Source organism: Meriones unguiculatus, chromosome 6 (genome assembly GCF_030254825.1).
Source record: "Meriones unguiculatus strain TT.TT164.6M chromosome 6, Bangor_MerUng_6.1, whole genome shotgun sequence".
Taxonomy (NCBI): domain Eukaryota; kingdom Metazoa; phylum Chordata; class Mammalia; order Rodentia; family Muridae; genus Meriones; species Meriones unguiculatus.
In genome coordinates this window covers 33,532,905-33,557,667 of record NC_083354.1, presented here as the reverse complement: position 1 = coordinate 33,557,667, position 24,763 = coordinate 33,532,905, and the positions used below count along the sequence as shown (strand labels likewise).

Below are 24,763 nucleotides of genomic sequence, written 5' to 3'. Positions count from 1 at the left end.
AAGGTAGGTTTCTGTCTGTTTATGCCTTTTAGTTAACGTGTGTTCTCCTGCATCTAAGTCTATGCACATAGTGCATGCCCAGTGCCTTCTGAACCCAGAAAAGGGTGTCAAATACCCTGGGATTGGAGTTACTGATGGTTGTGAGGCATATGTGAGCACTGGGAGCCCAACCCTGGTCCTCTGCAAGAGCAGCCAGTGCTCTTAGCCACTGAACTATCTCCTCCGCCCCCAAGACAGTTTTACATGGGACTGAAGATGAGCAGGATTTGAACAGGCAGAGAGGGCAGGAAAAAGAATTGGGCCCACACTGGTAACAGTTAATAGATGACTCCAGAAACGCAAATGTGACTGTTGAGGTACAGCTGTGATCAACATTCAATGTGCTTGCTGAGACTATCCATGTTCTCTGCAAGTTCTAGTTAAGGTAGAGAAATCAGAACATAATGTCTACAGCATAGGACAGGTCACTGTGCAACAGGTTTTTTTTCACAAATAATATACTTGAGGAATTCTCACTGAAATTGTGGAATTTAACTGGCGTTCCAATTACAAATACTAATGTAAACTGACTGAAGGTGTTTCCATCATCTCTTCTGCTCATTTAGCTTCAAAGTCTCCATCAATGGGAATAAGAATCCACCTTTCCATCTCTCTAACCCTGAAACAGTGATCATTAAATAATCACTCTCACCAGGCGTTATGGCACACAACTTTAATCCAGCACTTTGAAGGGAGAGCAGATGGATCTCTGTGAGCTAGAGGCCAGCATGTTCTACATGGTAAGTTCCAGAATAGCCAGAGCTACACAGTGAGACCCTGTCTCAAAAACACCAAACAACAAAACAAAACAAAAATAAGCGAAAAAGTCACTGTCAAGATAAAAGAAAGTTTTCACATACAAGCGTCCTCCCTACTTTCCCGACGCACGTCTACTGCTGTAAGACAGGGCTCTCTGGAGTGCTGCACATGTGCTCTGTGCAGTTACGACAGGCCAGGGCACCAAGCACCCATCCATCTGCAACGCAGTTTCAGAAGCAAAGCAACCAAATCTGCTTCTTCAGCACTGCGACATCACTTCACTGCTCCTGTGGCCTCTCTCTCTCACTTTACAGACAGGATAGCCTGGCATTCCTGTGAGGAATTCTAGTACATAGTATTTCAGTGGCAAACGTTAATACTGAAAGAAGGCCTGGCCTATCGCTGAGCTTTTTTTTTTTCCCAATTTATGGAAATTGGAAATTTCTTTCCATTTATGGCTACAAAGAAACACTGCAATACCCAAAGTCATTCTGACAAGAAAATTATAGAATCTTGAAGCAACTACTGGAGAGGGGATAGGGCTGAAACAAAGACCTGCTACCAGTAACGCTTCTTCCTGGGCAATCTGTGTGGGCCTTTCTGTAGACACATCATGACGCTGCAAACATTATCTACAGGCTGTTCACTCACAGCTGTAGAGCATCTACACCCAGAGTCCATGGCGCCCACAAGCCACATCATCAGATTCATCTTCAGAGAAACAGCTAGTGCTGCCACTACAGCCCTAACTGCCATGTTGCTCACTACGAAGCAGCTATGCACAGCAGTCAAGGAACCTGTCAACAGATGGATTCTCAAACTGCTGTTAGTGTTGCTAAGGAAATTACACCTACAAGCAGCAACTCGCGTTGGAAACACACACGATCCTGTGCAGTTATTCTCAGTCCCAATTACAGTATCTACAGAGTACTCAGCAGCAAATGCCCACTTACCTTAACCTTAACACCAGACTGATGGGGATCTTGGTCTCCTGGGACCGTTCTCCTGAAGACTGAGCCTGAAATGCATTGATAGTGTAAGTCACTGTCGGGAACACTGAGCAAGGATAATGGTCATCTAAGAAAGACACTTGACAGTGGTATCCTTTCTCTCTAGCCCAAGCCCTTCTAGTCCCAAAGACGGGGCCTGCTGTAGGAGCATCAACACCAAAGGAACAACAAGAAGCAACTGTCAGCTAGGTCAAACATAGCTGGAAAGTTAATTCCTAAGGAAAGGCCTAGCTGTCACTCCATTCAACCCAGGGTTCCAGGGCCTTTTGTGGTTAAAGTAAATCTTTCTGACATCTGTAAAGTTATCTTTTCTTGCTGGACAACATAGAATCTATTTGTGTATAAAAAAATAATCTTTTCATCAATTTTTCTAAGACACTTGTATTTTTTTCCCATGTAATAGATGAAGGAAGGGAATTCATCACTATGACACACTAGAAGTAGTCAGAGCAGTGGTCTCCAGGTCAGAACACAAGATGAAGATATATTACAATGCAAAAGGAAACATCAGAAACTTCCATTTCTTTTCTCACGTAGCACTTCTGACAATTAACGTAAGGTCACACAATACAAAATAGCAGAGGTTTCCAGAGGGAGCCACAGAGTTATACAGTATGCAGGGAATCACGGGGAAGCCGTTATTACCCAGACACTTCTACCATACTACAATTTAATAACAATTGTGTGTGCTTAATTAAATATTACCTAGTTTAATAAAATCAATTCTCAGAAAACAGACAACTATCTTCAACAGAATAAATCTGAAAACAGAACCTAAAAAAGAAGTATTAATGAGTGTAAGTGAACAAAAGGAAAACAGGTGGCTAACTCTCCAGTCTCCACATAAACTCTCTTAACTCTACTTAGTTTCATTAAACTTAATGATGGTCTAATGAAGAACTGACAATATTTTTTGTACTTGGTATGTTTTCATAACTAACTTATTTTGTTTCTTAAAAACCTGTGTGATTCTTATAGAACTTCTATTTGTACCTGTAAAACTATGAAGACAAAATTTCTCATTTGTTCCAAACCAAAATATCATCTTGAGAGTACACAGGCTACATTACAGTTTTCTCATCTGCCCACAAGGTGACGGACCAAGAAAGCCCAGGCCCCTTTACCTGTGCTGCTTTTGCTGGCTCTGCAGGGGGCAGGAGAGAGACCTGAGCTGGCTGTGCAGGCATCTGGCCAGCGGGCTGAGGTAGATGGGCAGAAATCTGTTCTGGAACTTGGAGCAAAGTGGCCATGGGATCAGCTGCTGAGAAGAGCTGCAGAAGACACAGGAAGTACCGCGTAAGCAGGAGAGGTCTGCGACCTCTGAGCCAGCTCACAGGGCAGCGTTCCACAGTGTAATTACCACTTCTCTGCACTTGTCTGGGCTACACACAGTCAGTCTTTCTAAGCATTGTAAGATGATTTTAGTTTTGTTCTTTTAGAGGAGGGTGTTTTGTTTTACTAAGCAGGCTGGTCTGGAACTTGCTGGGCAGTCAAAGCTAGTCTCACCCCACATCTCTCCTCCGTTTCCCAAGTGTTGGGACTATAGGTGTGTGCCAGCATACGTAGCTTAGCAACTTTTGAGGTATAACCTTTGAAAGAAGAACCTAGCGGGAGGTGAGTGGGTTGTCATGGCTGACCTCTGGAAGAGCGGACTATTCTGACAGAAAGTCGAGAGTCTCTTCTAGCTATGCGGTCTGCTGCATGTGCTTCACACACCATGCAGCCTGCAGCGTCATGCTGCAGTCAGAACCTACAACAGCCACTAGAGAAGCCGCCACCACTCCTGTGAATTCTGTTTTTCAAAATTGTAAGCTAAGAGAAAAGAAACACGGGAGAACAGACAGCATCTTCAACACATGACACCGGGAAAACTGGACTTTCACTTGCAACCCTGCACAAAAATTAGATCAAAGTGTATCAAAGTCTTCAGTTTGAAACCTGAAACACGAAACTTCTAGAAGCACAGATATTTTTTATGTAGCACTGGGGGTGAGACTCAAGACTTCAGGTATGCTGCCATTCATCCTACCAACAAAGCCACAACCTCCACCCAGGCTGAATTTTTCACTGTTCAAAGAACTGACATGGCCACATGTATTGGCAGCTCTGAGAAGAAGTCCCTATGTACTAGAGTGAGGAATAGGAACACATGGCTAGCCTGTGTACGTACGTCATGTATTTAGTAATACATGTAAACTGCACACTATGTCCACTGATTAAGAGAAATGTATGTTTTAAAATCACATACTGTACTCAAAAGAGAACGTGCTCCCAGGAGGAAGAATACACAACACAAGAATGAAATCCCTTCCCTCGGGTATGAAGAATATGAACGGTCCACTTTACAGGATGCTGCTTGGTGGGATTTCCTATCACACTGGTATAGTCAAGTACAAAAAACAGAAAGCAAAGATAACAAATACAGCAAGTTCCTGGACAGATTAAAGCAAAACAATTGCTTTCCACTTCAAGTAGCCCCAAACTAAAACATAATTCAGCAAGCAAAAAAGAATACTGTGAGTCTTTAAGCCATCTTAAAATCTGGCTGGTGCAATGCCTCATTAACATTTAATCACACAGAGAGACGCTGAGAAAACAACAAAGATAGACAGACTGAAAAAACAACATTAAAAAACAAAACAAATGTCTACTTTAACAAGGGCATGATAATCTCTAGTTACATACCTCAGAATTTGATAACGAATCTTTCACTCGGGGAGACTGAAAGAGACACAGAAAAAGATGCTTATTAACTCAGAATGAAAGATTACTTGTGGTAAGTTTCAAGGATTGAATTCTAAGAACTGTAAGAAAAACTGATTGTAAGTCTCTCCATTCCATTCTGATCCATATATTAACTCAAATCTAAGTTTTCTGAAAATAGAAAGCTGTTTTGATATTATTACAGTCTTTGTTCAAGTAGTCCATAATAAACATATCAATATACTTTCTGAATTACAAGTTAACAGCTTCAGCCAGACATGGTGATTCACGCATGTAATCCCAGTACTCAGGAGGCAGAGGCAGGCAGGTCTGTCTCTGTGAGTTTAAGGCTAGCCTAGTCTACAAATTGAGTTCTAGGCCAGCCAGGGGTACATAGTGAGACACATACCCCTACCCCCCATGACAGAACTCATCTCAAACAAAATAGAATAGAACAGAGCAAAACAAGAAGAAAATTTAACAATATTAGTTTTTATAAGCAAATATCCAGACTGCCTGAATTCCCAGAAAGTAGAGGTCATACTCAAAGCAAATTTCTTTCCACTAATCATAAACATATTATGTACCTATGACCACAGGCTAAATCTAAGCCTTTAAGCTAGTCAACATATTTTCAAAATCCCATTGTAAATTTTCTTGCACACCCATACTTGCATAACCATGCTGCGTTATCCACAACAGTTACATGTCCATTAACAGAAAAGTGGATAAAATAAATGTGGTAAGTACCCAATGGAGTTTTATTCAGCCATAAGGAAAAACAAAAGCATGGCGTTTGCAGGGAAATGGGTGAAACTGGAAATCATTAGGCTGAACGGAAACCAGTCCCCTGGGTAGAAATGTGTTGCCTGGATTACTTCCACTGGTGCCTGTGCGTTCAGTGAGTCTAGAAAGAGAAGCAAAGGAACTGAAGAAGGTATCTTACTGCAGAGGGGAGAAAATAATGTGATGCATGTGCTCTGAAACCAGAACAGGGGGTGCTGTAGGGGAAGAAGGAAAACGAGCAAGAAATGAGCTGGAAACAAAGGAACATGAAGAAAGAACATGAACAGGAAGAAAACATTAAGAACAAATTATAAACAGAAATGCATAACAAAACTCACTACTTTGCATACTAATTTTTAAGTTAATTTTAAAAGTTCTCAAGATAAGTTAACTATGAAGTCAAAAGCTAAAAGAGAACTATAACATGGCCCAGGCCCAGCACATCTGTGTATCCGCATGAAGACATCTGAGCCAGGGTACACAGACATGTGTGCTTCCAGGGTTACAGCTGTCACACTTAGAACAGCCAAGACACAGACCTGGGACGAGGTCCATCAACGAACACTTCATTTCCAAGAGATGACTAAAACCCCAGATAATGTTATATTTCTATACATAATCTGGGGTAAGAATGATGAAGAAAGGGAAAAGAAAGACCCCAAGGCTTCTAACAGACACAGACACAGACACACACACACACACACACACACACACACACGGCAGAACACACAAGATATTCAGTCTATACCAATTAAAGAAGTCCACTGTTCCTCAAGATGCTTCTGGGACACAGTTTTATGTTGCAAGGCTTCCAGTTCACAGTCCTTCTGCAGTGTCTAGCCATTAGTACCGTGCAGTTTCTCTCCAGATCAAGACAGTCTTCACCTCTTGACATGTGACATTTTCATATATCCTAAATGTCATCACACTGAACTAGAAAATCCTGTTTGTAGCACTTGTCTTCTTTCTGTTTTAGATCTTCAAGATGTAACAAGAACCACAGACATCTCTAAAGAATGTATCCAGCTAAATAAAACTTACCCTAAGCTGTGAAATTGCTGCTCTGCCCTCCTCACTCTCCTCGTCAAGTTCATCGTCACTCCACTCCCAGCCCCCGTCCTCTGTCTTATGGAGACGGCCGCTGGATCCTGGCACTCTCCGAACCTGAGCAAGGAAAGCCATGTGATTATGGTAGTGGTTTGTATACACAACAGAAACCTCAACCTTATTTCCCATTCCTTCCATCACCTAAATAAAATACTAACTAGATCATTATTATCCTGGTAAGTCCACCCCTAAAAACTCACACCCTCCAACCCTCAATCTGCTCTACCCAATACTTTAATCACAACCTTCTCATACTCTGAATGAACCCCAGCAATATATTTTAGGTTAAGGCTTTGGGGGAAAACAAATCTAACATTTAATATACCAAGACATTTAAAGGGGAAGAAAAGAGGTTTTAAATACACCATAAACAAACCCAAGGTAAAGAATATATTCTGAGCTGGGCATGGTAGAACACACCTGTGATCCCAGTACTCAGAGAGGCAGAGGCAGGTGGATCACTGTGAGTTCGAGACAGCCAGGAAAGCCAAAGGTGCACAGAGAAACACTGTCTCAAAAAACAAAAAAGAATATATTCTTTTTTCAACTTTTTTTTTCTTTTGTTTTTTTAGGTCAAAGTCTTACAGTGTAGCTCTGGCTAACCTGTACCTTGCAGTTCAGACCAGCCAGGCACTGAACTGACACAGATCCACCTGTCTGTCTCCTGAGTGTGGGGATTAAGTTGAAGCTGTACCACCATGCCCAGCTTCAACTTTTTAATCCAAAATTATAAATTATACTTCACAGAGAGTTCAAGAGCCAGGCAAGTGTTGACAGGAAAACCAGTACTCTCTTAACCTCCACTGGACACTGGACAAAGGATGTAGCTCAGTGGTCAAACACTAGCCAAGGATACAAGATGCTAGGACCAGTGCTCAGTACTGGAGGGGAGAGGTTGCAATGGATATTATGTGCTAGCCAAAGTGGTATATGCCCAGTTCTTTTGGGGAGCAGAAGAACAGGCACTCAAAGCCACCATTGGCAATAAGTGAATTAAGAGGGCAGCCTGGACTACATGAGACCCTGACTCAAAAAAACAAGTCCACTATCTTCTTCCTAATTTAATTTTCTTTGGAAGTTTATATGCATCTCTGTAATATGTGTGTTACTGCCTGGTCCCCCACCCCTTTGGGGGGGGCTATTTTAAGAGTATGGAATTTTCTACAACATAGTTGAAAATGTCACTATAAATCAGTGTCCTACTCCCTTCTTAAAGTCTTTCTTAGTAATCTCTTTTCCCTATACTCAGAAGCAGTAACTATTCCAGCACTGCTGCCTTCTTAAAGAAGCTTTAACAGAGCCAAAGGATACTTCCTGATCTCATCACCTCTGGTCTCCTGTAGTTCCTCCAATACTGGCTTGTACATTTATTAAAGCTAACCATTTTTTTTTCAAATTTTAATTATTAACATGTATGAGCGCTTGCCTGAATGTATATCTATGTACCACAAGATGGAGACCAGGGGAGAATCTTAGATTCTCCTAGAACTGGGATAACAGTCATGAGCCACCATGTGCATGCTGGGAATTGAACTAGGTCTTCTGTAAGAACAGATAGTACTCTTAACCAATGAGCCATCTTCACAGTTCCTAAAGGCAGATGTTTTTACCCTTCCTCAATTCCATCTCAAACTAGTTTCATGACATGGTTAGGAAAAGGGTCCAACCTAGACGAACCCAAGCTAGAACTGACCTGAAAACTTCCTCTCCTAGTTTTTGTGGTACAAAAGGTGCCAAGGAAGCTTCTAAGAGAGAAAAGAACTGATAGCCCTACCCAGCTATAACACCCATGAACCACAGCAACAACCTACCCAGTGCTAACACCCATGAACCACAGGAACAACAACATGTCATGGATAACCAGAGGACACACATAATACTGACTTCCATACCTTGGTAGTAAACAGCAGCTCTCTAATTGGACTTAAGGCCTGCTCAACAAGAGGAAAACTATGCCTAGTACTAGCATGGATCTTGGAGAAGAACCCATAATTGCCACTTTTACTAAGCCAACACAATCTCTAACTAACTTGGAATATCTGTCTCTTGCAGAATCTGAAATTCATCTATTTGGCTTGGCTGGGTGACCAATAAGCTTCAGGAATCCATTAGCCTCCCTTCTCCTCCCTCTCCCCAGGCTAGGGTTATAGGTATGCTCGCCCATGACTGGCTGTGAGCTGTGCTCTCATGCGTTTGCAGCAGACACTCTATCCACCGAGCCATCTCCCATTCCCAGCCCCAGAATTTAATTCTGAGGCAGCATCTCACAAAGTAGCCTAGGTTAGCCTCACGCTTTCAATGCTGTTTCAGCCGCCAAAATACTGTATGTGTATGGCTACAGGTGTACGCCATGAAACCCAGCTTGTGTTCACTGATCTTTAAAAAAAAAAAAAAAGAAAGAAAATCACTATAGACACTATAAACAATTTCAATTAGGATTTACTACCACTACAAGCAGAGATGTTTTAAATTGTATTCAAATTATTTGCAAATGTTTCCTGTGTACAAAGAACTAACACAGGCCTATAAGATGGGTCAATGCAGTTAAGCTTTGTTCAAACAGTGTAGAAAGGCTGTCTTGTGTTAGATGGTGACAGATTGCTCAAAGAAGTAAAGTAGGACATGATGGAATAGAAAGTTATGCGAAGGCACCACTGTAGTTTAGGCAGTCAAAGAAAACTATTTTGAGGAAGTGTTACACTAATGGCCTAAAGTAAAGTGGAGCAATACACAGTGTTTTCCCAAATAACCATTCGGACTTTCCCATTTCCCAGACATTAGACTTCAGCCATCTGGGATGAGGCGATTGTGCTCTGAATCCCTTGTGATTCTGGTGGGTGACAGCAGCTGATAAATATGAGGGCAAAGAACAGCAAGTGAAAATAAGAAGGAATCTCTACAAGGGAAGCAGTGTAACTTTAGGTCTAGGGAAGAAAAAGCCAGCTTCTCAGGAACACTTTAGAAGAAAATGGAGATCTGGTCATAACCAGACTTCAGCGTCCCTAGCTGCAGAATTACAAAGCTCTGAAGAGAAGGCAAACTATTGTGCTATTAGTGACTGTTAGTGAGATATAAACTTAGAATATTTAACGTATCCTTATTCTTTGTTAAGGAAAACCTTCTGAATAGTGACAGAAACCTCAAGAAGTAAAATGTATAGTTAGTCAGCTTCTACCAGATGGTCCTGAGTTCCCAGGGAGGCTTCTACTCTAGCATATTCCAGAATGGCCCCAACATCCAGGAAGGCTTCTACTATAGCACAAGGAACAGAGGTCCTTGGTCTTCTCCCCCTAGTCCATCATCAACAAAATCCAAGGGAGATAATTTCCTTCACATATGCTAAGTCTCCCTTACGGGAAGAAGAGTAAGAAAAATGGTTTGGCTTTGTGTATGTGTGTGTGAAATGGCAAGCATGTATATTGTCCAAACCAGGACTTCAATGCATTCCTTAGGTTCAAAGTGTGAGTAAAAGTCTTAGAAACAACACACACAAAACAACGTGCTTTATTTGTCTTGAGCTAGGAGGTAATACAACTTACACCCTAAGCTCTAAGGGCTATGCAAAAACCTTCATCTCACTCTGGATAGCTACAAACAGAGATTCAACAGGAGGTAGAACTACCTCACCAACTGCCATGCAGCCTGCCTTGATATGCTAGGAGACAGCAGAGTATACAGCTGACAGGTTTTTGCTGACTGGACATATCAAATGCTTTAAAATGCTGAAAATTAATAATCTTCATTTCTATTAACAGAATAACATTCACTTAAAAGCACAAAAGAAACAACAAAATCCCTGAAGTCTATTCTAAGCAACCTAAGAAAATTGAATTAAACACCGCCACTTACCTTCTTAGATCTTTCAGAAATGGTAGGCGCTCTCTGTAGTATTTTTTCTTGAAGAAATTCTTTATTCTGGAAAAGAAAAGTTAGTTTTCAGAAAGGCAGTTACCAGAACTTTTTATTGTACTGAAATCTGACACAGAAATGTCAATCACAGTTAATATGTGATAAGTAAACTATTTTGTGAAGAAATGAGAAAATACTTCCATTTTTTTTTCAGCTGTAGACAAACCTTTAGAGGGTACTAGGAACCATTTCCTATGAAAAGGTCGTCTTTGTTGCCTTTCCAAATGCACTAACACACTATGGTCGGGATCTGGGCACTAACCCTGGAAATGGGAGCTCAACTGCTCACAGGCTGCTTCTACAAGAAAGAGAACGCTCGTGTGTATGAGCGGCGTGTGTGCACTCCGCCCAGCACCACCTGTTTGTAAGGTGAAGCCTCTCACCAAGACTGGAGGTCACCACTAAGCCGTTTTGCCAACAGAGAGCTCTGGGATGGGTCTCGCCTCCCAGTTAGGGGCTGTAAGCCAGGTCTCCACACCTCATCTTTTGTTGTGGGTTCAAGGTTAGGTCCTCATGCTCCTCAGAAACAGCTACCTCACTCACCAAAGACTGCATTTATAACACCTTTAGTAATTATCACGTCTCCAAATGGAAGCATCTGAAGTTCAACTTGTAACAGTGAACACAAGTGTGCAACAGAGGAGCACCATATGAATGTACACACTCAAAGCTGGCATGCCCACCTTTGCTTTCTGGAAAAACTTGTGCCTCAACAGTTCTGCTGCTGTTGGTCTAAAAGCAGAAAGGAGAGTTTAGTTTTCAAGCATAATGTGAATTTCCATCTTCAAAAATAAGAAATTATTTCCTGAGCGGCAAACTGAAAACTCAGTATATTCCAGTTTCCTTCACCTGCCAAAAAACAAAATAATCTTGGCATAGCACACTAGGTAGAACAAACCCGCACAGAAAATGCTAATGACTGGCTGGGTGGTGGCGGCGCACACCTTTAATCCCAGCGCTTTTTGAAAGGCAGAGGCAGGCAGATCTCTGAGTTTGAGGCCAGCCTGGTCTAGAGAGTGAGTTCCAGGACAGCCAGGGCTACACAGAGAAGCTACAGAGGCAGGATGGGAGTTGGGGGAAGCATCCTAATGACAATCGTAGACTCTTTGAAAAGTTCATTACAAAATACTGTTTCTAGAAGAGAATTCTTACGAATTTCCAAAATGTTTGCTACTTAGTGATATCATTTTTCAGGGAGCTATACAATAACCATTCAAAAGTTTTAGCAAAGCATAAAAACTCATTTAAACTGGGGGAGGGGAGCAACATTTGGTTCTTGCTACATAGTAGCCCAACAGGATTCAATTTAAGGCAACTACAGATTCTTAGATTTCTCAATTTCCCTTTATGGAAGAAAAAAAAAAAAGGAAAAAATTTAAATTTTCCAAACTTAACCCAAATTCAGTTGAGTTTAGTTATGCATGATCTTGAATGGAGTAAATTCATTATCAACTTTACTAGCTTTTAAAAGAGGATCACTAGCAGGATACAGCTGGGATACAGAATTAACAAAATGTAACTAATAAGAAAAATAAAATTAAAAAAAAAAAAAGAAGATCACTAAGAATAAAGAATTTACTCTTCAAAGACCACACTTAATTTTACCACATACTTACCATGTAATGCTATTTCTCAGAAATTAAGAGGATGAACACTGCTGAGGATGTATGCTTATACAGAACCTTGCACAAGTCTGGTAAGCATTCACCTCTGAGTACAACTCCAGTGTGAACAGTAGCTCTTACACACTGCTATGCACTAGAACATCTGGGAGGTATTTTCAAATACCCACTCTAGGCTTCATCTCACCAAACAGAGCACAGTGTCTGGCAGGAAGACTCAGTACCAGCACTTCACAGGTAACTCCCACTAAACATTAAGCTTGGCAACACCAAAGCTTCAAAGATTAATGCAGATTAGGAAATGAAAAATGGCAACTGTATATAACATGAAATTAAACAGTGGCATTTTTCATTTGGTAAAGATTTCAATGTTTCAATGTCTTCTTTGCCCAGGATAACATCTTACTATTTCTTTCTTCTATGTCCATTTCCTTTTTTCTGAAGTACAACTTTTGGAAGAGTGAAGTCAAAGAATGTAACTACAAAACTCAATTATTACAAAAATAAAAATAAATAAATCTTAACTTCATGTTCATTCTTGAATAAGAATCTGAGCAGCTGGAGAACTGACAGTTACTCTTGCTCAGTGTTCTGAACCAAGTGCTGGCCTCACCCCTGTGAATACAGGAGGCAGCTGTGGACCTGCAGTTCCTCAGCAGGGAATTAATGAGGTCGCCTACAAGGAATGCACAAGCAGGAGAGAAGGTATACTGTTTGGACGTTGGAACACATATTCTTTAATATGTGTATTCAAGGCTTCAGTAGTAGAAAGTCTTTCCATTATTATTATTATTATTATTATTATTATTATTATTATTTTAAGTCAACATTTGCAAGGCTGGCCTCAAACCTGGCTCAAGAGCCACGATGGTCCATAAACTTCTGATCATCCTATCCACACCAAAGTTCTAAAATGATAGGCCTGTGCTAGCACAGGTTTATTTCAGCGGTTACTCGAATATCATTTCTCCATTCTCGTTAGTCTCTCCTTGATAAGTCTAGACATTTGCATGTAAGCATTGGTGTGATTTTGTAAAACAGAGAAATAAAAAATGCTGTCCTGGTAAGATGATTGTGAAAATTAAATGAGATGGCATAACTGCTTTAAAAGTTATGGCAGTAGCTAGTACTTAATCAGTCAACAGCTTGGTTTTTGTTTTTTCATTTTTTTTCCTATTTAATGGAATTGTGTTTTGTGTTATTTGACCTTAACATGCTTAAACAACACTTAATTCTAAGTTTTAAACTGGAATGTATTTTCTATACTTCCCAGAGATTTAAAAATATATGTTTTTGAAACAGTTTTGACTTATGAAAGAGCTGAATAGTATGCAATTCTTTCATATCCTTCACTAGCTCCGTAAAGTTAATTAACATTTTATATGATCAAATTATAATTATCAAGAAACCAAATCATTAATACTAGTACAACCTTTCTAACTAAAAACTACAGATTTTATTCAAATTTCTTTAGTTTCCCACGGTGCCTTCTCTGTCAAAGCACCTGCAACATACCTTGTTAAATTTATTCTCCATGCCCAATTAATCTCTTCTAAAACTTTGCTTGATGCTTTTTTAAAAACTACTGGTCAGGTATGCTATGGCATATACCTAAACGTGGGCCTCTCTACTACTCTCTCATTACAAACTACAATCATGGAGCAGGGTAAAGAAGGCTTTACAAGGCAACGTGCTGTTCTTCTCATCACTTGCGGAGGTTCACTGCGCTGTGGCCTTGATCACTAGGTAGAGAAGGTGCCTACCAGGCTTCCTCACTGTTAAGGTATTTTTCTTCACAATTTACTCAATCAGGAGCAAATCACAGTCCAGCGCACACAAGAAGGCTCTGTGGTTTTACATGTTAACTGGACCTTTCTGTTCTCAAATGCTTGCTTGATTCTTTGGTCATAAACAGTCTTTCCCTAGGGTTTTGATATATGGTTTTCATAAATTTAAAGATTTGTCATCTTTTCCGCTACCACTGCATCACCCCAACTTCTTGAAGAACAGTGCTGCTGTCTGCCCTCCCTGGCTCACAGTACAGCGCCACCATGTGAGCAGCAGCTTGAGATGGCTGCCTGGAGCTTGAGCTGGGCATGCTGGTCCCAGCAGCCCTGGAACCTGGTTTTGCAGGTGTTTTTCACGTGCACTTCTGAGACCCCTGCAGCCCCAACTGTAGGTGCCTGACAACAGTTTCCACGCTGAAGTCCTGAGAGGTGTTGGGTATGCATTCAGTGTGGGGAGTAGAAACTCAGACTCTCAAGTGTGGAAGTGAGGCCACGTAGTGCGGGCAGACCGTGGAGCCCTGGGAGTGGCGGCAGCGCCCATGCCTGGCCACCTCACTGAGAAGACAGGCTCCGGAATGTATGTGGTGTGCACAACACACAGAGGCCAACACTCATGCACAAACTGAAAATAAACAATTTACGAAAAAGGAGGAAGGTGTTTTCTGATGGTCCTATCTCTAGGTAGAAACTCAGCTGAAGATCCCCTCCAGGTAGACCCACAGTCCCAATCCTGAAAGTCACAGCACTGGAGTCAGAAATCCAACCTAGTAGCTCAACGTGAATAGTGTTCCATGGTGGTAGCCACTGGATCAGTTCACATTTCCTCTGTAATTTACAGATTGTTTCTGGATATTTAAGTCTGATGGATTTTTATCTGTTACTTCTAGATATTCGTAAAAAAAAAAAAAAAAAAAAAGGAACCTGTTCTTTTCGTCAGCTAACTTGGTAAAAACAAAGTCATTCCCTATCAGTTTTAGACACTGCTGAGAAACAAAAAAATTCTAAGAACATACACATGAACTTTGCTGCCTGTTTTTCTTACCCTTTCCAATATTTCCAACAGTAAATTCTGAAGCCCCATTACATATACTAGACACATGATCAAGAATGTCAAAATCTTTTTTGTCAACCTTTACAGAAAACAAAATTAAACAACTTTAGTGCTAAGAAACTTAGTGGAATATACAGTCGCCCCGTGGTATCCCGAACTGGTTCCAGGACCCCTTCACCAATACCAGAACCTCTGATGCGCAATCCCTTGTATTTAAATGGGGCAGGATCTGTGCAGAACCCACACAGCCCTGCCGCTCCACCTCCAGCTTCACTAGAGCGGCTGCTATGTGCCAACTCTGTGTTGACAGCTGATACACTGGGTTGCTCAAGGAGGCTGATAAGCTGAGTGCTACCACAGTCTGACCACAGCACTCGATGCACAGGTGGATGAACCTGTGGATGTGGAGACAGCGCATGTGGGACGGTGATGGACACACACAAGAACAGAGAGCGAGATACAGGGGATGCAGCCCCGCGTCAAGGATGGCACACTTCAGACTCAAGTTTAACACTAGGATATGTGTGATGTAAAAACACAAGGTTCCACTCAGGGATCTCCCCTTCAGTGCTGTTCAGCAGCAACTAAATACCCTTTCTTAAGGACCTGCTGCTTAACAATGTCAAAGCCGACAAAGAAACTATTTGAAACTTTGATTCTTAACATCTTTCCAACGTGAAAAGTAAAATTATTTGACATGAAATAGAAATGAGTTATGTTACAGTTCTTTTGTTATTAAATTGAAAATGTCAGTTATAATTTAAGTACAAGCTGGCATTTGACTAGTACAGAATTCGCAAGATATAATTTTACAGTTTTAAGAAATCAATCAAGAAATATCTGGACAACTTAGATATACTATATACTTATAATAACACAGAAGTTAACTCAATCACTTCCAACCTTGTAAAATGGCCTTTATAAATGCTTCCAAAGTTTGTAATTCATTCATTTTTATACACGCAGACTACTGTGCATACATGTGATTTTTTGGGCTTCCCACACAAGTTCATGTGGCCAAAGAAACATATCACATTTATATAATATTTTACCTTTTTTCTGGATCCTTTTGAAGGCACAATGAAATCATTTTTCTAAATGATTTTCCGTATTTTTTCAGCATTTCTTTATCTTGAACACCAGTTTCCAAAGAAGGAGGATCGTTCTGGAGTGTCAGCATTAAAACCTGGAAAAAATTTCAGTACAATATAAGAGTTTCCAATATGAAAAAAGCTTTCTAATATACAAGCAGATTTTAGTTTCTAGAAGCTGACATCTAAAGGCTGGAGAGATGGCCTAGCAGGCAGGTGCTGTGTAAGGATAAGGACCCGAGTTCAATCCTTCAAAGCTTAAATATAAAAAGCTGGGTGTGGCGGTTCGTACACGCAATCCCTGCCTCCCCAGTAAGCACTGACAGCCCCGCTGCTGTCACCAGAGCCTATGAAGAGCAGATGAATGGAGAAGCCAAGGAGGTTGGAAAACAGACACCCAAATGCAGTAAGACTTAGGAAGAGTCCTGTGGTCACAGTCTAGCAGGACGATTGTAGCTCTGAATTCTGTATGCACTCTGTGAACACCTACATAGAAGAGCTCAGTGGCTCTGAACCCAAGGAAACAAAGAGTCTCAATATGGTCATGGCTCTATGTCATGAACATACTTATCCCTTAAATACACATTCAAAAATGGTTTGTCCTGGGTTTGGTCCCAATACAAGCAAAATTGGTTATGTTGGTAATTTTATTGGAAAGATTCTATTTTGCTACAACACAAACACACACAAGTCTAGGAAAACAAATAACTGTAGGTATGACTGGCAAGTGTAAATGGCTCTAAAAGTAATGGGAACTTGAGCTGGAACAACGCTTTGAATATGAGCCTCACCTTCATTGGTGGGTATTTATGGTAAGGAGCTGCCCCTGTGGCCAGTTCGATCGCTGTGATTCCAAAACTCCAGATATCAGCTTTAAAATCATAACCTCGAACCTGAAAGGAATTGGGGTGGGGTGGCGGGAGTTGGACAACAACACACACACAGAGAGAGAGAGAGATGCAAAATTACTTTAACCAGGCTAAAACACTTTTTACAGAAGTTTCTACTATGTCACGAAAAATTAAAGTGCAGATAAACTTTGATGCTTTTTTGGGAGGCGGGGGAGTGGGGGTCTGAGAAGGCTCCCTTTGCAGCCCAGGCTAGCCTTGAATTTTTTATTCTCCTGCCTCAGCCTCCTAAGTACTAGGACTGTAAGTGTATACTACCACAAACTTTAAACCTGTAAACTGGCAACTATTACACTCATTTACAGTCAATTACTAGCAGTGCTTACTAATTCTATATGAAAATACAGAAAACTGTTCATCATAAAGCACTTATAAAAATGCAAAACTATCATTAAGTTTGATATAATTTGAAGGTGCATGCTGTTTACCAAAAACAAGAACAGAACTTTAAAAAAGAAAAAAACAAAAAAAAACTGGAACCAAGATTTTGCATAACCCCGTCTCTTATTTTCCAAATGTTCTATCACATCTTTTTTCTTCTCTCCTTTCTTGTCTTTTTCCCTCCTTGCCTTTTCCTTTTCTCTCCTATCTCACTTATCCTGAGGAATCTTTGTTTTTGTTTTAAGACAAGCTTTCATCACCTAGCCTGACTCCCCTGAAACTCCTCATGCGTCTTCAGTCTCCTGAGTAACAGAATTACAAGTATGTGCTACCACACCTGGGGATGTTAGCATTGTCACTACAATGGAAAGTTATAAAGGAATTGTGGATACTTCTTAAGATCTGAACAGAGTGCCAAATTTCTCAGCATTTCTACTGTCACCATCATATCACAGCTACACATTTTTAATCTTCTGTACTGAGCTACCTAAGTGAAGTTGGTCTCCAAAGTTTGTAGTCCAAGACTTAAATTCGGTGGTAAATACGTGCTGTCCTGCCTTCTGGTACAAAGGGAAGGCCTCTAATGCTTCAAAGGCAAGGTCCCTACAGGGACAATATTCCCTATTTCCACAAGCTTCTCTTCCAGACCAATCAGGGGCAAACCCTGCTTACCTAAGAAGTGGGCTCAGGTACTACCATACCCTCCCCCCAGGAAAACCAATGAAGTCACATATTCTTTCATACAGTCTCCTTACCCCAGCCTTTCTCCATAGCCCATGTTGTTCATTGTGTCCCTGAGTACAGCCTCTTATGACCCTGTGTGGCCTGTAGTGCCCTCCTACAGGCTGTATGGTATTGAGAGTAACCTGAAACCTTGAGAAGTACGACTGGCTTGCATGTGACTCAGGCATTATTTGCAGGTGGCAGCATGGATGAGAACATCCAGGGAATACATGCAGTCAAAAAGAAAAGAACCCAGAAGGTGACCCTGAGAAACATCTTCTTTTGAGACAGGGTCTGGCTATATAGTCCAGGCTGGCTTCAATCTCACGATCCTCCTGTCCAGGACTGTGCTTAGATAACGTGTAGTTCACCACATCCTACTGGGAGACTCAAGAGTAGACACGGGGCCAGGTCTGGTGGCATGCCTTCAGAGGCAGGAGGACTGAGGCCAGCCTGGTTCATAAATCAAGTTCCAGGACAGCCAGGGCTACACCGAGAAACCCTGTCTTGAAAGATAAAACAATACAAATAGATGGCCTAAAAGAGGCCAGAAAAACCACCTGACAAGCCCAAGAAAAATGAAGAAAGTACAATAAGAAGGTAAATAAAGCTGCAGCAGTCAGCAGTTTCAAATGCCACCAGGAAGATGAGACGAGCACCAAGAAATGAGCCCTGAGTTTAAGAGCGTGATCACTGTAATGCGATGAGGCAGATGACAAGAGGCTGCAGTGAACTGTCTGACAGAGAAGAGCCCCTGCAACGAAAACTTTAGTCTGCACTCAAACCTATTTTCACAATGTTTTACTGTCTCCATCCCTGGGTTACAGTCCTGAGCTTCTTGTGTCCCATGGAAAGATCTGCAGCTCTGTTGCTGCTTGCTTCATACTGCAGTTTCCCTTAGATGAAACAGTTCCCTTACCAGTCAACAAAAACATGCATCTCATGCAGCTAACCTGCCATGGTGAGCAAACATAAGCACTAAGGTTTCCTGCTTGGTTTAATAACAAAATCTCGAACCATTTAAGAAAGACAAAACTCACAGTACCTGCTCCATAACTTCCGGTGCCATCCAGCAAGGGGTGCCCACAAACGTCTTTCTCACTTTATTTCTGGTAATATCACCACCAGTTGCTAAAAAAGCACTAACACCAAAATCTGAAACAGAATGCAACAGCACAGGATTTGTTATGGTTTGAATAGGAAATCTCTCCCACAGGCTCAGGAATTTGGGCTGGCTGCCAGCTGATGAGCCCTGGGAAGTGACAGCTTCTCAGAGTTCTATAGAATCAATAAATTAACCCTGTACAGAGTCACAGTGAGAGCATTTGGGGACATGGTGTAGAGGTCGGGCCTACTGGGGGAAACTGGTGAGTGCTCTGGATCCTTCTTGCTGCTCTCAGCTTCCTGACAGTCATGAACAACTTCCTCCTCCTCCCACATGTCCTCACCACGCTGTTATTCTGCCTTGCCTCAGGGTTAGGACCCAAATCAATGGGTCTAGTTAGCCTTGGACTGAAGCCCATGAAATCACAAGCCAAATAAACCCACAGAACCAGAAAAAAATTGGAAGCCACAACTGAAAAAGTATTAATATCCAGATTACATAAAGAATGCCTACATCCAGTGCTAAGGAGTCAGAAGCCAATAAGGGCTGCAAAGTGAGATTTTTTTTATCTCAAAAAAAAAAAAGAAAAAAAAATCCTACAATTTAGCAATAACAAAACCACATTTAAAAGAACAAGCAAAGGATTTCATCTAAGAAAAGCAAATGAACAATACATACATGAAAACATAGCTGATCATTAGACAAATATAATCAAAATCGTGAGATTGATATTAAATTAGATGACTAATAATGGATTTTGTTAAAAAACCAAACCAAACCAAAACAAAAAACCCCTAGAAACTAGGCACGGTGACATACACCTTTAATTCCAGCAGAGGCAAGCTGATCTCTATGAGTTCCAGACCAGTCTGGTCTTTACAGTGAGTTCCAGACTAGCCAGGGCTAGCTATATAGTGAGAAGACCCTGTCTACAAAAACAAACAAACAAACAAAAAAACCCAGAAAATTAGCATTGTTACAGATGTTGATAAACTGAAACCCTTATAAATTGCTGATAGGAATGAAAAAGGGTACAACTGCTACACAATATACGGCAATCCTTTTTTTAAAAAAGCTAATATAAAGCCAGTGTGGTGGCCCACACCTGTAATCCCAGCACTCAGGGAGGCAGAGGCAGGCGGAGCTCTGTGAGTCTGAGGCCAGCCTGGTCTACTAAGTGCTACTGAGTCCAGGACAGCCAAGGCTACACAGAGAAACCCTGTCTCGAAAAGGGGAAAAACAAAAACAAAAACAAAAACAAACAAACAAACAAAAAACCTAATGTAAAATCATCATATGGTCCACCAATATACTCAGAAGAAATAAGCCAGGCATGATTACACATGGCTACAGTCTCTGCTCAGAAGGTGGGAGGGAAGTCAGGAGTTCAAGCTAGCCTGTACTACATAAAAAAAGAAAGAGGAAGAGAGAGAAAGAGGAAGGGAAGAACAGATGGAGAGAAGGAGGAAATAGAGGAAAGGAGAAGAAAGGATAAAAACAGCAGTTGAGATACCTATACATAGTTTAGAGCAACTTTTTTCCAAATAGACAAAAGTAGACACACTCTGATTCACTGATGGACCAATGAATAACTAAAATGTGATGTGTGTGAATCTGTGGGTAGCAGTTTAGGTGCGCAGCATTTCTCACACCACAGAATGGTGTAGGAATGGCTAACAAGGGTTTAGGATGGCTAACAAAGGTCAATTTTCTATTTCACTACAACAAAAAAACTAAAACAAAATTGTTTTAAGTTAGCTACAGAAACACTGCTGGTAAAGCTGGCAGCAGGACGGGTATGGAAAAGGAAGAGAGGCAGCAGAGTTCTTCTCACTGGACAGATGGCCAGACAAAGAGGCACTAGTGTTCACTTTATCTCCCACATGACTTCTTACCGCTCCTGTAGGAGCTATGGCTGTGCTGACTTTCACCCCGTGGTGCGCTGGGACACACGCAACCACAGCTTATTCATACTGTCTACTAGTGAAGGGCGCTGGGAGTGCCTAAGCTCATGATGGCGACGACCGCTGCCCAGGTAAGGGTGAGCCTCTCCGCTCTACACAACAGAAGCCGCTGCCCAAGGTCAGCACATGCACACCTCAACTTCAACAACTCACCATCCAGATCCTATTCCTACCCTCAGAGTAATCAATTTTGTGTTCTTGCTTTACACCCAGCAATTGGTTTGTTGGATGTTTTGGTCAAGCTAATCACTTGGCATTTAATAACTGACTTGTGCTTAAACACTTTGTGTGTTTGCTGTTTATCTTTTCCATATTCGTGTGCAGTGTATGCATGTGTGTGCACATGGGAGGGTGCTCACCTGTGCATGTTTGTGTAGAGACAGGAGACAAATGTTGGGTATAGTTCTCAGTGACTATCTTAATTTGTGTGTGTGTGTGTGTGTCCATCTTATTTTCTGAGACAGTCTCTCACTGAGCTTGAGCTCATGGCTTAGACCAGATTAGCTAGTCAGTGAGCCCCTCAAAGCCTATCTTTGCTCCCCTCCTCCACAGGTTCCAGACATATGCTACTGCATGCAGCTTTTTTCCCCTTTATCAATTCATTATATATACATTCTAAGATTATTCATGCTGCAATTATACTGTGTCTTGTTTTTGGTGAAAAGTGTTTGTTCCTCTTTTAACAAAAAAAAAAAAGTTAATGTTAAAGGGATCAGTTTTATGTAGGAGTTTCATTTGGACCTCAGGACATGCACTCCAACCTTACACCTAAGCTCCAAAGCTGCCGAAGCCTTGCTCCCACTGCACAAATACTTCCTTCCTAAAGGGTGCTGACCCCACGTCATCCTTGTGTTTTTCATTTCGTGTTGCTGTGACTTTTGGAAAAGCAACTCTAGGGGGAGAGGTTTTACCTGGCTCACATTCTAGGTTGTAGCTCACTCACATTAGAAGAAGGCAGGGTGGCAGGAACTTGAAGTAGCTGTCACACTACAGTCACAGTCAAGACCAGCAAGCCACCAAACTATATACTCATGCTAGTGCTCAGCTGACATAAAATGGTGCCAGCCATGTTCAAGGTGAGTCAGCCCACTTCAATTAACCTAATTAAGAAAACCCCTCACATATATCCAGAGGCAACCTTAATCTATACAATTACTCATGGAGACTCCCCTCCCAGGCTCTAGACTGAGTCAAGCTGACAAAACCAATCATCGCAACCCTAGATAAAAGACACTTTACATCACCTCTCCACAGAGCACTAATCCCTGAACACTGCGGATGCCTACCTATTTCTCCTTTAAATAAAAGCACAGGATGTTATGATATCGATATCAGAAGACCCTAATGCAGGTGAGGAGCGGAAAAACAGGAAGCAATGAGTAATGGGCAGGAAAACATCTATAAGCAGTAGATGTCATCTTAAGAGTGTGTGTGAACAGAAAGGAGTCTATGGAACAGGATCCGATACTAAGAAAGCACAAAAGACAAATAAGACAGTCTGCTGGTTTTTATATCAAACTAAACTATGAACTGGGCAGTGGTGCAGTGGTGAAGTCCCTTCCGCACCCCTGGTGCCTACAGTGATGCCAGGCAGGCATGGTAGCCGCTCATGATGAGTGCTCAGGGTGCTCTAATCAAGGCGGCAACCAGTGCACTCACAAATGTGAAAGCACATACTTGCATGCCTTCATGCATCTCTACCTGACACACACACACAAAAGAAAGTATGCTCATCATTACCTGCTATCTGTACAGAGCCGTCTTCTCCGAGAAGAATGTTTCCGGCTTTCACATCTCTTCAAGGAAAAAAACCAACATCAAACATTTGTTCTTCAGAATACCACAACTTAAGCAACTGGTTATTTTATTTATAAAACATTAGCAATATTTAATTAGTTTTACATTAAAGAGTAGAAATAATTTTTAAAAATTTTAGCCATTTATACTATAATTCATACATTAAGCAGAAAATTATAATAAGGAATGTAACTTTTTACACTATCTAGAAAACCTGAGCTGATTAAATCTTCTTGACTGGGATGACAATGGCCAAAGAAAATGACCCTCATCTATCCTCACCTAACCTTACTGCTGAAATAGACTACTTTTTTCTATACAAACTACATGCTAAAAAACAATGGATCACTCTTCCCAGCTCAACCCTCATTTCTTGCTTTCTACCTGATCAAATAATGAATACAATCTTGAAAACAGATACTACTGTGCACCTACCAAATAAAGCAGAACTACTCAGAACTAGGTATACTTTCACTGTTAACTATGTATAACTCCAGTAAAACAGCAATACATGTTTGTTGTCTCAAAAAACCAAACAACACCAAAGACAGTGAAGGCCACCCTGATTCTTGGCACTCAGAATGCAGAGGCAGGTGGAGTTTTGTGATTCTGAGACTAGCCTAGCCTACACAGAGCATTCCACACCAGCCAGACCCTGTCTCAACCATAAAACAAAATCTTGGTGTTGCACAAAGGAGCACACAAAGAGAAAATAACTTAGCAAGTCAATTCATGTAAAAATTGTACCAAAACTCAAACTAGGCCAGCAAGTACTTTCAGCCAAGACGGCCTCCATCCTTCATCCCTGACATAAGTGATGACTGTGCCTCTTTCCACTGTGGAACCAGACTTCACACTCTAACTTGACCGGCTAACTGGTACAAAGAGAAAGAAGGTTCAGGAAACGTGAGTCCTTGCAGGGCTAGATACCTTCAGTGGGAAGAACCTTAACTATCTTTGGAGGAAAAGAGTTTCTTAGAAACCCACCAAAGAAGAGTACAATTCAGCCACCACTTCCCCTGCCTCAGTAACTGGCTGTCCATAATGCCTATCGTTTACTAGAGGGCTATACTTCTCTGCCTATCACCCCACTTCACCACAGACTTCATTCGGATCTGTGGAATAATGCACTGTCCCTTGCAACTGCAGTAATCAACCATTCAATCACCACACAGATTCAATAAAGTACATAGAAGACAACCTACCTGGTATTTTTTCTGGCAAGGAGAGGTGCAGCAAGGGAGGCTGCAAATGAATGCTAACTAAGTGTTGCCTCTACTGCCTACATTCTGTTCCAGATGTAAGTTATAAACTAATATTCTGCAAAGAATGAGAATAATCTAATTATTAATTAGTAGGTTACCAATGAAATTGTACTATCTGTGAATGAACACACAGTTTATAGAGAACCTAAATATGATCTTTATTCTTTTGTTTATTTAGTGTGTTCAGGCTTATTTGTTGTTGGTTTTTTGTCTGAATGTATGTAGGTATACCAAGTGTTTGCCTGGTACCCAGAAAGGTTGGAAGAGGACATTGGAACCCATAGAACTGAAGCTAGAGATGGCTGTGAGTCCCCATGCAGGTGCTGAGAACTGGATCTACGTCCTCTACAAGAATAGCATGTGCTCTTGACCAATGAGCTGCTCTCCAGCCCCTCTGGTCTTTGTTTTGTTTTCAAGAATTTTGCTATGTAACCCAAGCTGATCTCTATCTCTTGATCCTGCTGCCTAAGCAACCCAAATACATGGGGTTACAGGTGTGCATGACATATATGCTAAAGAGGAAGGGGGAGATGTCATATAATGTACCTTTTTTTCTTAAACAGGAGAATTAATACACACATATATACAAATATATTCATATGTGTATACTGACATAAAATATTTCTCAAAGAAATCGTAATAAAATGGGAAGACATGATATTCTTTAGACCAGAGCACTGGGATTTAAGAAAAAGATGTTTCTAAATGCTTTACATAAAAATTGAAAAGAAAATACAACAGTTCCCACATACACTA

The 24,763-nt window shown here is 41.2% G+C and overlaps 1 protein-coding gene across 1 annotated transcript in view; it reads right to left on the bottom strand.

The window, feature by feature from the left end:
* The window catches only part of Oxsr1 (oxidative stress responsive kinase 1), a 66,185-nt gene that overhangs the window by 6,821 nt on the left and 34,601 nt on the right, over positions 1 to 24,763 (bottom strand). Inside the window, exons 5-14 of the mRNA XM_021648029.2 lie at positions 22,686 to 22,741; positions 18,922 to 19,031; positions 16,656 to 16,757; positions 15,826 to 15,959; positions 10,997 to 11,045; positions 10,254 to 10,319; positions 6,339 to 6,461; positions 4,494 to 4,529; positions 2,933 to 3,079; positions 1,752 to 1,816 (exon numbers count right to left, since the gene is read on the bottom strand). Of these exons, the coding sequence (XP_021503704.1) occupies positions 1,752 to 1,816; positions 2,933 to 3,079; positions 4,494 to 4,529; positions 6,339 to 6,461; positions 10,254 to 10,319; positions 10,997 to 11,045; positions 15,826 to 15,959; positions 16,656 to 16,757; positions 18,922 to 19,031; positions 22,686 to 22,741 (888 nt within the window). The remainder of the gene's footprint in view (positions 1 to 1,751; positions 1,817 to 2,932; positions 3,080 to 4,493; positions 4,530 to 6,338; positions 6,462 to 10,253; positions 10,320 to 10,996; positions 11,046 to 15,825; positions 15,960 to 16,655; positions 16,758 to 18,921; positions 19,032 to 22,685; positions 22,742 to 24,763) is intronic.